The 11,726-nt window shown below is 29.1% G+C and overlaps 1 protein-coding gene across 1 annotated transcript in view; it reads right to left on the bottom strand.

Moving 5' to 3' along the window:
- nwk (nervous wreck) overlaps nucleotides 1-11,726 on the bottom strand; it is a gene marked incomplete at its 5' end in the record, with an annotated part of 75,816 nt that overhangs the window by 15,702 nt on the left and 48,388 nt on the right. Inside the window, 8 exon segments of the mRNA XM_067051482.1 lie at nucleotides 2,161-2,452; nucleotides 3,617-3,786; nucleotides 5,407-5,530; nucleotides 5,709-5,812; nucleotides 6,393-6,444; nucleotides 6,522-6,599; nucleotides 7,841-8,092; nucleotides 10,179-10,301. Of these exon segments, the coding sequence (XP_066907583.1) occupies nucleotides 2,161-2,452; nucleotides 3,617-3,786; nucleotides 5,407-5,530; nucleotides 5,709-5,812; nucleotides 6,393-6,444; nucleotides 6,522-6,599; nucleotides 7,841-8,092; nucleotides 10,179-10,301 (1,195 nt within the window).

Genomic DNA, 11,726 nt, shown 5'->3' with positions numbered 1-11,726 from the left:
GATCCTTTTTTTCTCAACTTTATTCTTTTCAAAACCTTCCAACGTTTCGACCCTCAGGTTATTTTCAAGGATACTGAAAATCAGTTACATTGCAAACTTTTGCAAATGTAAATGAAAGAAAGAAGAGAAGTGGTTAGTACAAGTTTTAAATTTAAGAAAGAGTTATATAGAAGAAGTTATAGATGGGACAAAGGCAATCAGCCGGCATTTTTAAGAATTTTAGAAGTGAAAATGACAACAAAGTAAAGGTAGGACCAAAGAAATCAGTATATAAGTGAAGGAAATAATTAAATTGTTATAAAAATAATTAAAAGGAGCTGTTTGTAGGTATCCTTGAAAATGACCTGAGGATCGAAACGTTGGAAGGTTTTAAAAGAATAAAGTTGAGAAAAAAGGATCAAATTTGTTTTTAAATAAAAAAAAATTATTAATATCAGAATATTGTATCGCTACTTATATTAGGAGGTATATCACTAGTTACCTTTTTATATTTCTATATTTCATTCTATATTAGTTACCTTTTATAAAATATTTTATATTTTTATATACCTAAATGATATTTTTTTAATTTCTTGTTATACCGTTGTTGTTTTTTTTATATCATGGTTTTTATCAATCTTTGCTTAATGGTCTGAAATTAAAGCCTAAACGTTGAAATTCAATAAAAAATATTTTTTATTTTCATTTTTTAAAATTTATTTTATATTAGATTAGATCGGCCTGGTGGCCCCTACATGATAAAAATAAGTTACATTTTTTCTTTAACAATTGATTATGAGAAGGGTATAGTCTCTTACAAAAGACACCCCTAACACTGTATATAATGTTATAAATTAAAAGAAATTATGATAAAATAAATAGATAAAAATAATAATTTTTAATAAGAGAGAAAAGTAAGATTATTAGGAAAAAAAAACAATGAGATTTGTGGATTTAAAAAAATAAATAATTGACTTCTAATAGAAAATAAAATAAAGAAAGAAAGTTGTTTTATGTAAAAGATGAAGAGAAAAAATAAAGAAATTATGATAAAATAAAATTTTAGAGTGGCAGTTTAGAAAGTACCTCAGCCGCTATATCTCTGATGAAGACTTGAAACTCAGGTCGAAATGTTGGCATGAATAAATAATTTTTATTTATTTGTGTTTTTTTTTTCTGACAGCATTCCCCGACCATCTTCTCCAATTATTAATCTACGGTTAAATTGACAAATATAGGATTTATAACAGGATGTCCTGCAGCAACTTGGACTTCAGTCTTCAGGTTGAGTTTGAATTTCCCAAATAAGTCGCTGGTTTTTTAACTGCCGATAACTGGGCGTAGATTTTCATGAATTAAATTAGGATTACATCCTCTATGGCTCCATTTTTGTTATTTTTGAATCTTATTAAATTATTATGCATTCCATTATTTGTTTAAGCGGTCCATTAATATTTAATTTGTGAGTACAACAGCTTAACCGCTAGGATTCCTTTTCCCAAACAATTAAAGGATCAGGTATCCATTTTATGAGGCTAGGTGTTACCAGAAGGATCTTACGATCCGAGAATCGGTCGTCGGTACTCTGTAACGGAAAAAATAGTAATCTTTCACTGACGGATTCGAACTCAGTTCCGGGAGTTTATAGTGTCTTATCCAATTAGTACTAAAGGTAGACTTTTGGGTGGAACTAATTCCTATGAAGACCAGGTTTGAATATTTTTATTCGTTATTTATATCACTTGGACATTCTAAAAGTTTAGAAAAATCTAAGCGTGAAAGCTGGTTTTTTTTCCGTTATCCTAAAATTATATCTTTGAAAATATTAATATAAATAAAAATCTAAGCGTGAAAGCTGGTTTTTTTTCCGTTATCCTAAAATTATATTTTAGAAAATATTAATATAAATAACTTATTTTTAAATGGGTTCATAGTGTAATGAATTAATTGATACTTGAATAGATAAGAAGAGAGATAATTAATAATAAACAATTTTTTTTAGATTATAATTGATTAATGACGAACAACCATGAAGAATCTTTCTGTTTAGTCTCACTTCTTTTTAATATTTATCATATCAAATACAGGTGATTTTAATGCACACTAATTGACAAAGTTATATTTATTAACATGATTTCATTAACCTTCATGAATTAATATTTAGTTGATAAGCTTACTTACGTAGGTCAGGTGGTCGATATGCCTCCTTCACTGTATCTTGACCAACCGACTGCTCAGAAGGCTCCTCGTCCACTGTATAGTCGACGGAAGAGAATGAGATTTGGGATGTGAGTTGTGGTCCTTCCCTCTCTGCATTCCATTCTACCTCTCTTTCTACATCTAAGTAGTTGTGAGGAACATATCCTTCTTCACCCTTGTAATTTCTGGCTCTTAACCAACCATCTCCGTCGCCCTCGCCTACAACTTCTAATTGCTCATTTTCAACTATTGAAAGTTCATCTGGGTTTTGGGCCTAAAAATAAATAAAATTATTCATCATATTTTGTACACACTCAGGAGTAAATGTAATAATATAGTACAAATTTTTAGATATCTAGGGTCTCAACTTAACAAACAAAAAATAGACAACAGAAGCATGATCAAGAAAATTAATGTTAATTTACAAGTCAGTAAAGCAATCTTGTAAACTTGTTACTCACTTTCATGGGAAGAAAATGATACTAAACCAAAAATCTACTACAATTAAAGCAAATATTTTGGAAATATCCAGCATTTGGGATTTTATATGAGTGTAGTCTGAAGATTTTGGTGGTCAGTGAAAAGTAGGATAATATAATCCATAATAGAAATGGATTGTAGGTATCATGAAATATGTAATGTAATGTAAAGAATGAAGTTGGCTGATTTCACATTTTTAAAAAATCTGTGATAAAGGGAAAACTTACTTATTTATGCATAGTTTCTATTTAATAGATTATTGGTGGCAAGTTATTGTGTTTCTCATGAATATTTTAATCAATAAATAAAAACAAATAGATGGTCTTGGGCTTAGTACTTTGTAACAAAGTACTGTTTCTAGAACAATAATTTCATGTGGAGGTTACAGCCAGAGTCCTGCTCAACCATCAGCTTTTTTACAACTAAGATTACCTACTTGTTGTGGAATTTAGGGAAAGATTTTATAAAGACAGACAAAGAGTGTATGTTTCCGTTAATAGATGCCACAACCGAATGCACTCAGAACAAAGAAACATGCCTGTTTCTTTGTTCCCAGCAGTGTCATAGTGTCACCATCTACTGTTTTATTTACAAATAAAACAATAAAACTTATTTTCTAGAGCACTACTTTATAGGTCCTGGGCATACCCCAGGAAACCCCCCAAATCTCACTAGATTTACCCAAGACTGATTAAATAGAACAAATAATTATGTGCCTAAGCCAGATTTGAACTTACGCCCTGAAGTTAGCAGTTTCATACTCACTGAACTACCCCACCCTCATTTAATAACAACGAAATATTTGAAAACTTGTTTTGAGTATTTATTTCATAATGAATCTTGTTTTGTATTTCACTTTGAGTAACATAGAAAATGTTACTACCTGTGTTAAAATCTGAAAGAATTAGAAATATTTTCTTTCCTCAGAAATAACTAATTTTGTTAATTTATTACTCACAGTATATGTGTATAATGCTGTACATTTATAAGTAATTCCACTGTCCATTGGAGGTTGTGGAGAAACTTCTGCTGTTGTTTCTCCTCCTTCAGGTCCCCAATCTACCTGAGTAGGGTCATCCCATCCTGCAGTCAATTGCTCTATCCGCTGTCTTTCTTGTTCTAACATTGCTAAATGTTAAAAAAATAAATAAATTTAATAAAATAAATGAGTGGAAATTAATAATATAGAAGTATAAATATTCAGCAGCATTTATATCCTATATAAATTTAATTAAACATAATATCAAATATAACATGGTTACAAATACTCAGAGTGTTTTTAAATTATATAATACCTTACTAAAATTAATTCAAGATAAGAAGTCACTACTTCACAAGGTATACCACTACGTAAGAGCAAAACTGGTGAATACTGAAGAAAAAAGTATACAGTATATGCCAATAAGACTTACTGAAAAACTGGTGGAAACGTGATTATACATTTATTTAAAAAGGTAAATGAAAAAATATGGTTTGAACATATCACGAAACTTATGCTGCTTAGTAATGAAAATAAGAATAAACAAAGATATATAGTTTGTACTCATTACATAACTTACACTGTTTAGTAACAAAACCAATGGATGTTGCAGGAGTTTTTATGCTATTAGAAAATTAAATTTTTTGGATTCTCAAAATTATTTTTTTAACCTACCTAAGGTACAAATTTTTCTGAACCTAGCTTTACTGCAGACATGAAGAATAAGGAGAACCACCATTCATAAATTCAGCTCAACAGGTATTGTCATTTTTTGAGATATAGTCATCAATATTCAGTAACTGAATCGTAGCTGTTATTTTATCTGTTGAGATAAAGATAAACCTTTTCCATTGGAACTTGTACAGGATATTTTCAAAATAAAGAAGAATCCATGTTAAAAACCTTTGCTATTCTGTTCCAATTTAGATAATTTCAGTTATGTATTATAAAAAATTTCATTACCTTTCAAATGAGTGCTGTAATGTTCCAGGAATTAATTTTGTTTTATGTATTGGAAATAATGTTTTTAAACTGCTTAGAGTACGATTTTTTCTAAACTTAGCCTTATTCCAAATTTATAGCATAGGGAACAGCCACCATTAATGACTTAAACTTAATGGGACTTATTGAGAAGGGGAAGCATAATACTTTTTACCTGGTCCTGGCCAATTTGTTTTAACATGCCTTAAACCAATTAAGAGGTTTAATTTCATATATGACTTCAAATAATAACTTCAAAAATGAAAATATAAAACTAACAGGTTCTGTCTAAAGAAAGTAACCTTCTAGGGGAAAAAATTCAGTAGCATGGAATGCAACTAGAACATGTTGACTCCAAAAAGATCGAGGAGTAAAAGGATCGCTGTTGTATAAAGGAAAAGTAAATGTTTGTGCTCATGTATCATTGTGAGACTGTTAATATTTCATTTCATCAGATTTTACACATGTGCTACTTTAGCAAATTTAGCAGTATTAATTGAGTATTAACACACAATAGTATCAATTTATTAAATAGTTTATGATAATATTAATAGTAGTAATAGTACTGTATTTGTGTAAATATGTTATCTATTAATCTCATTTGATGATAATGAAATGACCACGTTTTTTTCTTATTTTGAGGATACAAATTTATTCTCTTCTGGAATTATTTGTAACTTTTAAAAACACTGAAAAAATAATTATACAGATATAAAAAAAAATATATTGTTAATATATAAGTATTTGAAATTTGATTTTAAATATTTCAACCACAATATTTTTCTAACCCCATTCTCCATCAACTTCTGTGGAATCAGGCCTTTCTTTTTCTTCTAAGCTTGTAGGACCAGCAGATTCTGAAGCACCATCATTGTAATCACTATCATATATTGAGTCTGATCCAACTTGCTCCTTGAAACAAACCAGATGAATCAGTATTATATTTTTTCAAAATGAATAAATCATCATAAGCTATTTTTTGAGTAGCTAAAAAAATAAATTATAAGTAAATGCTGTTTTTATGGTTATTTACAGTACATACAGTTTACAAATTGTTCAAAGAACATACATGATAATAGTCAATACCAACCCCTAATCCTGAGGCATCTGTTCTTACAGACATGGAACTGCTGGAACGAGGCAGATCTTGCACACTAAGATTTTCCAGATCTTGTAAATATTCTTCCACATTAACTGAAATAATTTTTTTTTATATATTTCATAGCTGGAATATTTTAAAATATTACCAAAATCCACAAACATATATTTAATATTTAATTTATGACAACATTTAACATAAGAATTTATTAATAAAAAATTGATAGTAAGGGTGTATCATTTTAATATTTTGATCTTACAAATAAAAATCTTTACATTTTTGAAAATCGTCTGAATAATAAAAAAATAATAGGAAGAAAGTAAAAATTATAATTAAATTTTTATATTTAATAAATTACATACATCCATCCCCATAAAAAAATGAGGTTTGGATTCTAGAATATTGGGTAGTATTTTCACATGAGTCCCTTAAAAAAAAAAAAAAAAAAAAATCAGGTTATCTTTACTAAATGGGATTAAGAAATTGCTGTAAAAATTATTAAATAATTTATTTTATGAAATAAAAGAGTAAATAACGGTAATTAAAAACTTTTAATGTTTGGTTATCATAATTGGAATTATAACTATTATAGTCAGATTTAGTTAAAAGTAATAATTGCTTACAATTGTATATAATTAAATAATAATAAATATTTTTGCATTCAATAGGAATTACCTCCTCCAGCTCTGAGACATTCTATCCTAGCTTCTGCTTTAGCCTTTGCAGTCTGAAATTTATTTTTAATTACATAAAAAGATCAAGCACTATAACTTCAGAAATATATAAAATTTTAGAACGAAGTACCTCTGCTCTTCTTATAGTCTGCCGAAGTTCATCCATTTTGGTTTCAATATCAGGGCCATTTGGGTCATTTGGATCATTCTATAATGAACATTTTTTTAAAAACGTATAGCATTATTCAGAATGAATATAAAAGATTATAGGTAAACTTAGCTTAAATATATTTTGTATCAGTAATTGTGCATAAAATTTTTGTATTTTTCTAATATGAATATTTGAGAGGAATATCAATGCTGACATGGCAAAGATTAGATTAAATAGTTTTGTACTGTAAAAGCAATTTTAAGGAAACTGCTTCTTATTAAACTACTTATTACTCAAATTAATAAAGAAATATGGATTTCCATCAAGATAGCTTTGTATAATTTTATAAACAATCCCTCTTAGTATAATGGGAATCAGTCAAATAAAGATCAAAAAGGTATTTTGGTGGAAAACTTTGGAGAAGTTCAAACAATTTGCTCATTTATATGTTTTAGTGTGCTGATTATAAATTTTAACTTTGTAACAAAAAATGTTTTTCACAAGTTTAAAAAAAAAGAATTTTTGAAAACCATGAGTTAGTCAAATAACTTCTAATATTCATTTTATACCAAATTAAAGAAGATTGAGTAATCAATGATTTTGTCTTTAATAATATTTTTTAGTTTATCGGTATCATTTTAAAGCAAGAGGATGTTGAAATCATGAGACTGAATGCAGTCCTATGAAATAGGGACCAGAAAGAGGTATTACTCATTGAGGATACATATCATTGAGGACACAAAGCATCATTCAGAACTATTACAAGAATTTCAAGACCTCTTTTTTGTCCCATTTGTCTGGACTATATTCCATCTCATAATGCTGCAAATGTTGTCTCATCTAAAATTATTATAATCAAAATTGTAGGTAATTTACTCTCTTAAATTTGATATAAAATGAATGTTAGTTGTAATTTATCTACACATAATAGCTTTAAAATTATTAACAAAAAAATGAAAATTAATTATTAATTTGTTTTACACCTATGGAAAAAAATTGTGACCGTAAATTTGAATTTGGTTGAAATTGGTAATCAGCACGTTAAAAAATATGAATTAGCTATTTTATTTAGTATACTCGGTCAGATATAAACGTTGAAGCCATTGCAAAATATCTAATGTCTTCAATTGAATTTTGTATACTTTGAGTTATACTTAAACTATTTTACGCATTATAGAGATGCAGAAATTAAAAAAAATAAAATTGAAAGGATACATAAGAATTTAGCTATTATTCTGTATGGTTCAGTATGCTGTAAACAAGCTGAAAGAGATTATTATTTGAACCAGATAACATACCCTTTGTCCAGATTCTCTCAGTGCGTGAAGATTTTGGAGTTTAGCTATAGCTTCTTTTATATTAGCTGACTCTCGGCCGATTCGAGTGGCCCATCTTTTTGCTTCTTTTCCTAATGCTGCTGATGAAGAACTATGCTCAGCAGTAACTTTGCTGACTGTATCATTATCACAAGGCTCAAATTCGTATTGAATGTGTTGTTTTAGAACAGGGTAGTAAAGGTAAACACATTGTAGGTTGTAATCTCGGCTTAGCTGAAAAAACAAAAATAAATATCCATATTAATTTAATTTAGCAACTAGAAGCATATCATAAAGTTTTGAATCATTTCTCTATTAAATTTATAAAAATATTTCATTACTGATTTGTCTAAACTCTTTGTAATTTAGGAAGTGAGTACGAGTGACAAATGATATTTAAAAAATTAATAAAAAAAATTGACTTGTAATGAAAAATGATTAGAGAAAAAGAAAGAGAAGAAGAAATAAAAGAAGAAAAGGAAAAATAATGATAATAATAACTAAAATAAATAAATAAAGAGTTTATTACAGGATATCTTGGCTAAGCCTAAGCTTTAGTCTATGCAAGGAGGATGTGTTCTCTAATTGTATGTCACTGGACCTTTAACTGTTGGTACATTGAAGTGAAATTTTGGTATTTTTTTTTTTTTATAAAATCATCAATTGATATTTACTTTATAAGGCTAACCAGAAGGGTTACAGGTTCAGCATCGAATAGCCTCTGCCCCATGGTATCACCATACCTATACATCTAAAGATGTGGATGTAGCAGTGGAGACCATCATCACTATCATACAGCGATCCCCAATCGAACCATCCCCAAGTTCACCCTACAACCCTACGCCATTAGGAAATCATCAAAGTATATCCTCACCCTAATTTGTCAAAGGAACGACCTGCTATTCTGTCTTTCAGCACAACCATGACTATGGCTTTAAATCAGCCATCAATGCCAGCTCCATAGGACCTACAATGATCATTGCTGGAGACTTGTTAGGACTTTCGTGAAGAATAGGAGGAATGTGCATTTGACTTTGGGTAATGACCTGCTTACACCTGGGGAACAGAATGAGTATTGGCAACAAGTTATGCAGTGAGGGAAGCTGATCAGAGAACCAGTGCTTCTCCTTCACTTCATTGAATCCCAACGAGAAACCCATATTTCAAAACGCGTCAAAGGGAACATTGCATCAGGACAGAACAGAATACTGTATGTACTGATGAAGATGTTTCCTAGAAGGGGTAAAGTCTTTGGACATCTTATTAATCACTAACTGATGAAACACTGCAGAGAGGAACACGTCATCACACCGGAACAGACAGGTTTCCAAAGAAGGGTCATACCTTGGGAGCAGCATCTGGCCAGGCTACAGACGTTCAAGATAAAGCAGATGCACATGAACAGAGTGATAGCCTTTATCTCTCTGGACTGCAGCCATGCCTCCAAGGATGTCCCCCACCCGTTGCTACTTCGCCGACTGGAGGAGTTCAAGTTCCCAACCACACTATGCTAACTGATCACAAGCCATCTCTGCAGAAGATCTTTCTTCTGATAAGTAAGCTATAGTTTCTCAATTCAGAGTATGTTCATGGGAATACACCATCCTCAACTTCAATTCCCCTTTTGTCTTTAAAGATCGTTTCTCCATAAAATAGTTTGGTAAACCTATTTTTAAGTACCCAATCAGTTACTTGTCTTTCACCATTAATATTAAATATTTTTCAGCAGTGATTAGGCATATCACAGAATGGATACATGCATTTTAAGGATTAGGACCAACAGTTTAATGTAGCATATAGCAAGTTCCAAAAATTCTTTTAATATGTGCTAATTTATCAGCCAAACTTTTAAGGCTATATTTGGGGTAAGATCATGATAACATGAAATTATAAAAGGAACAAAGAGTAAGTTAATTGATAAAGTATAAAATACATCGGATTATTACCAAATTAAACAATTTAGTGATTTCCTATCAAACAAGAATATGTAATTAAAAAACAGCTATTAGATGATTAACAGAACTCTTTAGTGAAAGCAAACATAGTGGGGAAAAAAGAACAATAAAAATTCTATGCAGCTGCATCAAAAATTATTTATGACTCAACTAGGCGATTTCCAGAAAATTTATAATTCAATATTATTTACAACTAAAATTGATATTTCATTCTTTATTATTTTATTAAGTATTAATTCTTTTACTTCATACTTCCTGGAAAGTAAAGTAAATAATCGATATACTGATATTAAGTTTATAAATTATTTTTAAAACTTTATCATATTCTATTTTGGTGTTTGAATAAGTGAAGAGCATGTACTCACCTGACCAGATTGTTCTTTAATTCTATTGAAAGATGTTTGAGTTGCTGTACATGTCAAGAGTTCTGTTCTTGCTATTAACATTAGATATTCTGCCACTTTTTCGTATACATTGGCTTCCATTGCCTTAAAAAAATATAAATATATAATTAAAATAACCTATATATAAATATAAATAAAATAAAAAAAGTTCCAACTGTAAAATGAACATAATAAAAAATTAACTTTTTAAAAATTAAAATATTACAAATAAAGTGTGATTAAGATAGATAGAAAAATTAATAAAATAAAATTTGTTCCATGTAAAGAACAACAATAATAATTAAGTAACTATTACAAGGATATTTTTGTATTAAACCAAAACCATTTTTATCTAAACTGGAGGATGTTTAGATAAAAATAGTCATGTTCAGACAAATGGCATATCACAAATGTAACAGTTGTCTGAATATAACAATGCAGAACTAATGAAGTACTCCAAGCATTTTATTATTCTGTGACTGAATAATTTATTAAATTGACAAAATGAGTAAAAATGAAGAATATGGGGAAAAAACGAGACATATCACTTTTTTCTATTTGTTCAAAAGTACAAAGTTTACTTTGGAATTTTGCTGCGATCTATACTGAAGCCACTTGGAAAAAATGTAAATATAGTTATAGATTCTTTGAAAAATTTAGAATGTAGTGTAGAGTTTTCAAATTAAATAAATAATGTAAAAAATATCATAAAATGTTTCAAAAGACCTACTAAGCGAGTTAAAAATGAGGTCTTTGTGGTTTACAGGTCTGCAATTACTAATTTTTATTAATCTTTGTTACTAATTGTCTAAATAATACAGGGTTTAAGACCCAAAATGGCAATTTATTAGCCACGCTATCTAGTTTTTTCCCCAAATGTATTTTCTTCAAAAGTAATTTTGAACTATTTAAGCTTGTATTTCCCCTATTCTAAATTTATCATTGTGTCCACTAAAGTAAACTCTATCAGAAAATGTTGCAACTAATTTTAGGAAACAAAAATTTGAGTTACTTCATTTTCTCCTATGGTGTTCAAGTCTACACTTTCAGAAAAATTGTTCTGAAGATGGGGATGCTCTTAATATAAAAGTCCTAAATTAATGTATTAGTTATTAGCAGATAAAGGAAATGAAGAGGAGTCTAGTTTGCAATATATTTAATAAAATTTTTAATTTGTTCATAGCAAAAAGGACTAACTGGCCTACTTTCCAAATTCGTTCTGCCTTCTACCGTAGCTAATCACAGTAGTAGTATTATCTAAAAATAAATCTTTTCTTGATTCAAAAAGCAATGGGAACGCATGTATATATATTGTAATATGCTCTTTTTGAGTAAATAATATATTTTGATTTATAAAGGGTTTTGATATGTTTTATTTTATGTATAATTTTAATATTGTTATTTGATATTTTAAATTAAAAAGCAAGCTAACCAGTTTTCTTTGTCTAAAAGAAATACGTTGTTTTCGAAACAAGAAAGATGGCGGTGCACGTCCTTCCAAAGTGTTTGTTGGGTTGGTTGTATTAAGAT

The sequence above is a fragment of the Halyomorpha halys genome, unplaced genomic scaffold (genome assembly GCF_000696795.3).
Source record: "Halyomorpha halys isolate HHAL.00 unplaced genomic scaffold, Hhal_1.1 Scaffold940.1, whole genome shotgun sequence".
Classification (NCBI taxonomy): domain Eukaryota; kingdom Metazoa; phylum Arthropoda; class Insecta; order Hemiptera; family Pentatomidae; genus Halyomorpha; species Halyomorpha halys.
The sequence above is the reverse complement of the archived record's forward strand: the minus strand, read 5'-3'. Positions and strand labels throughout refer to the sequence as shown.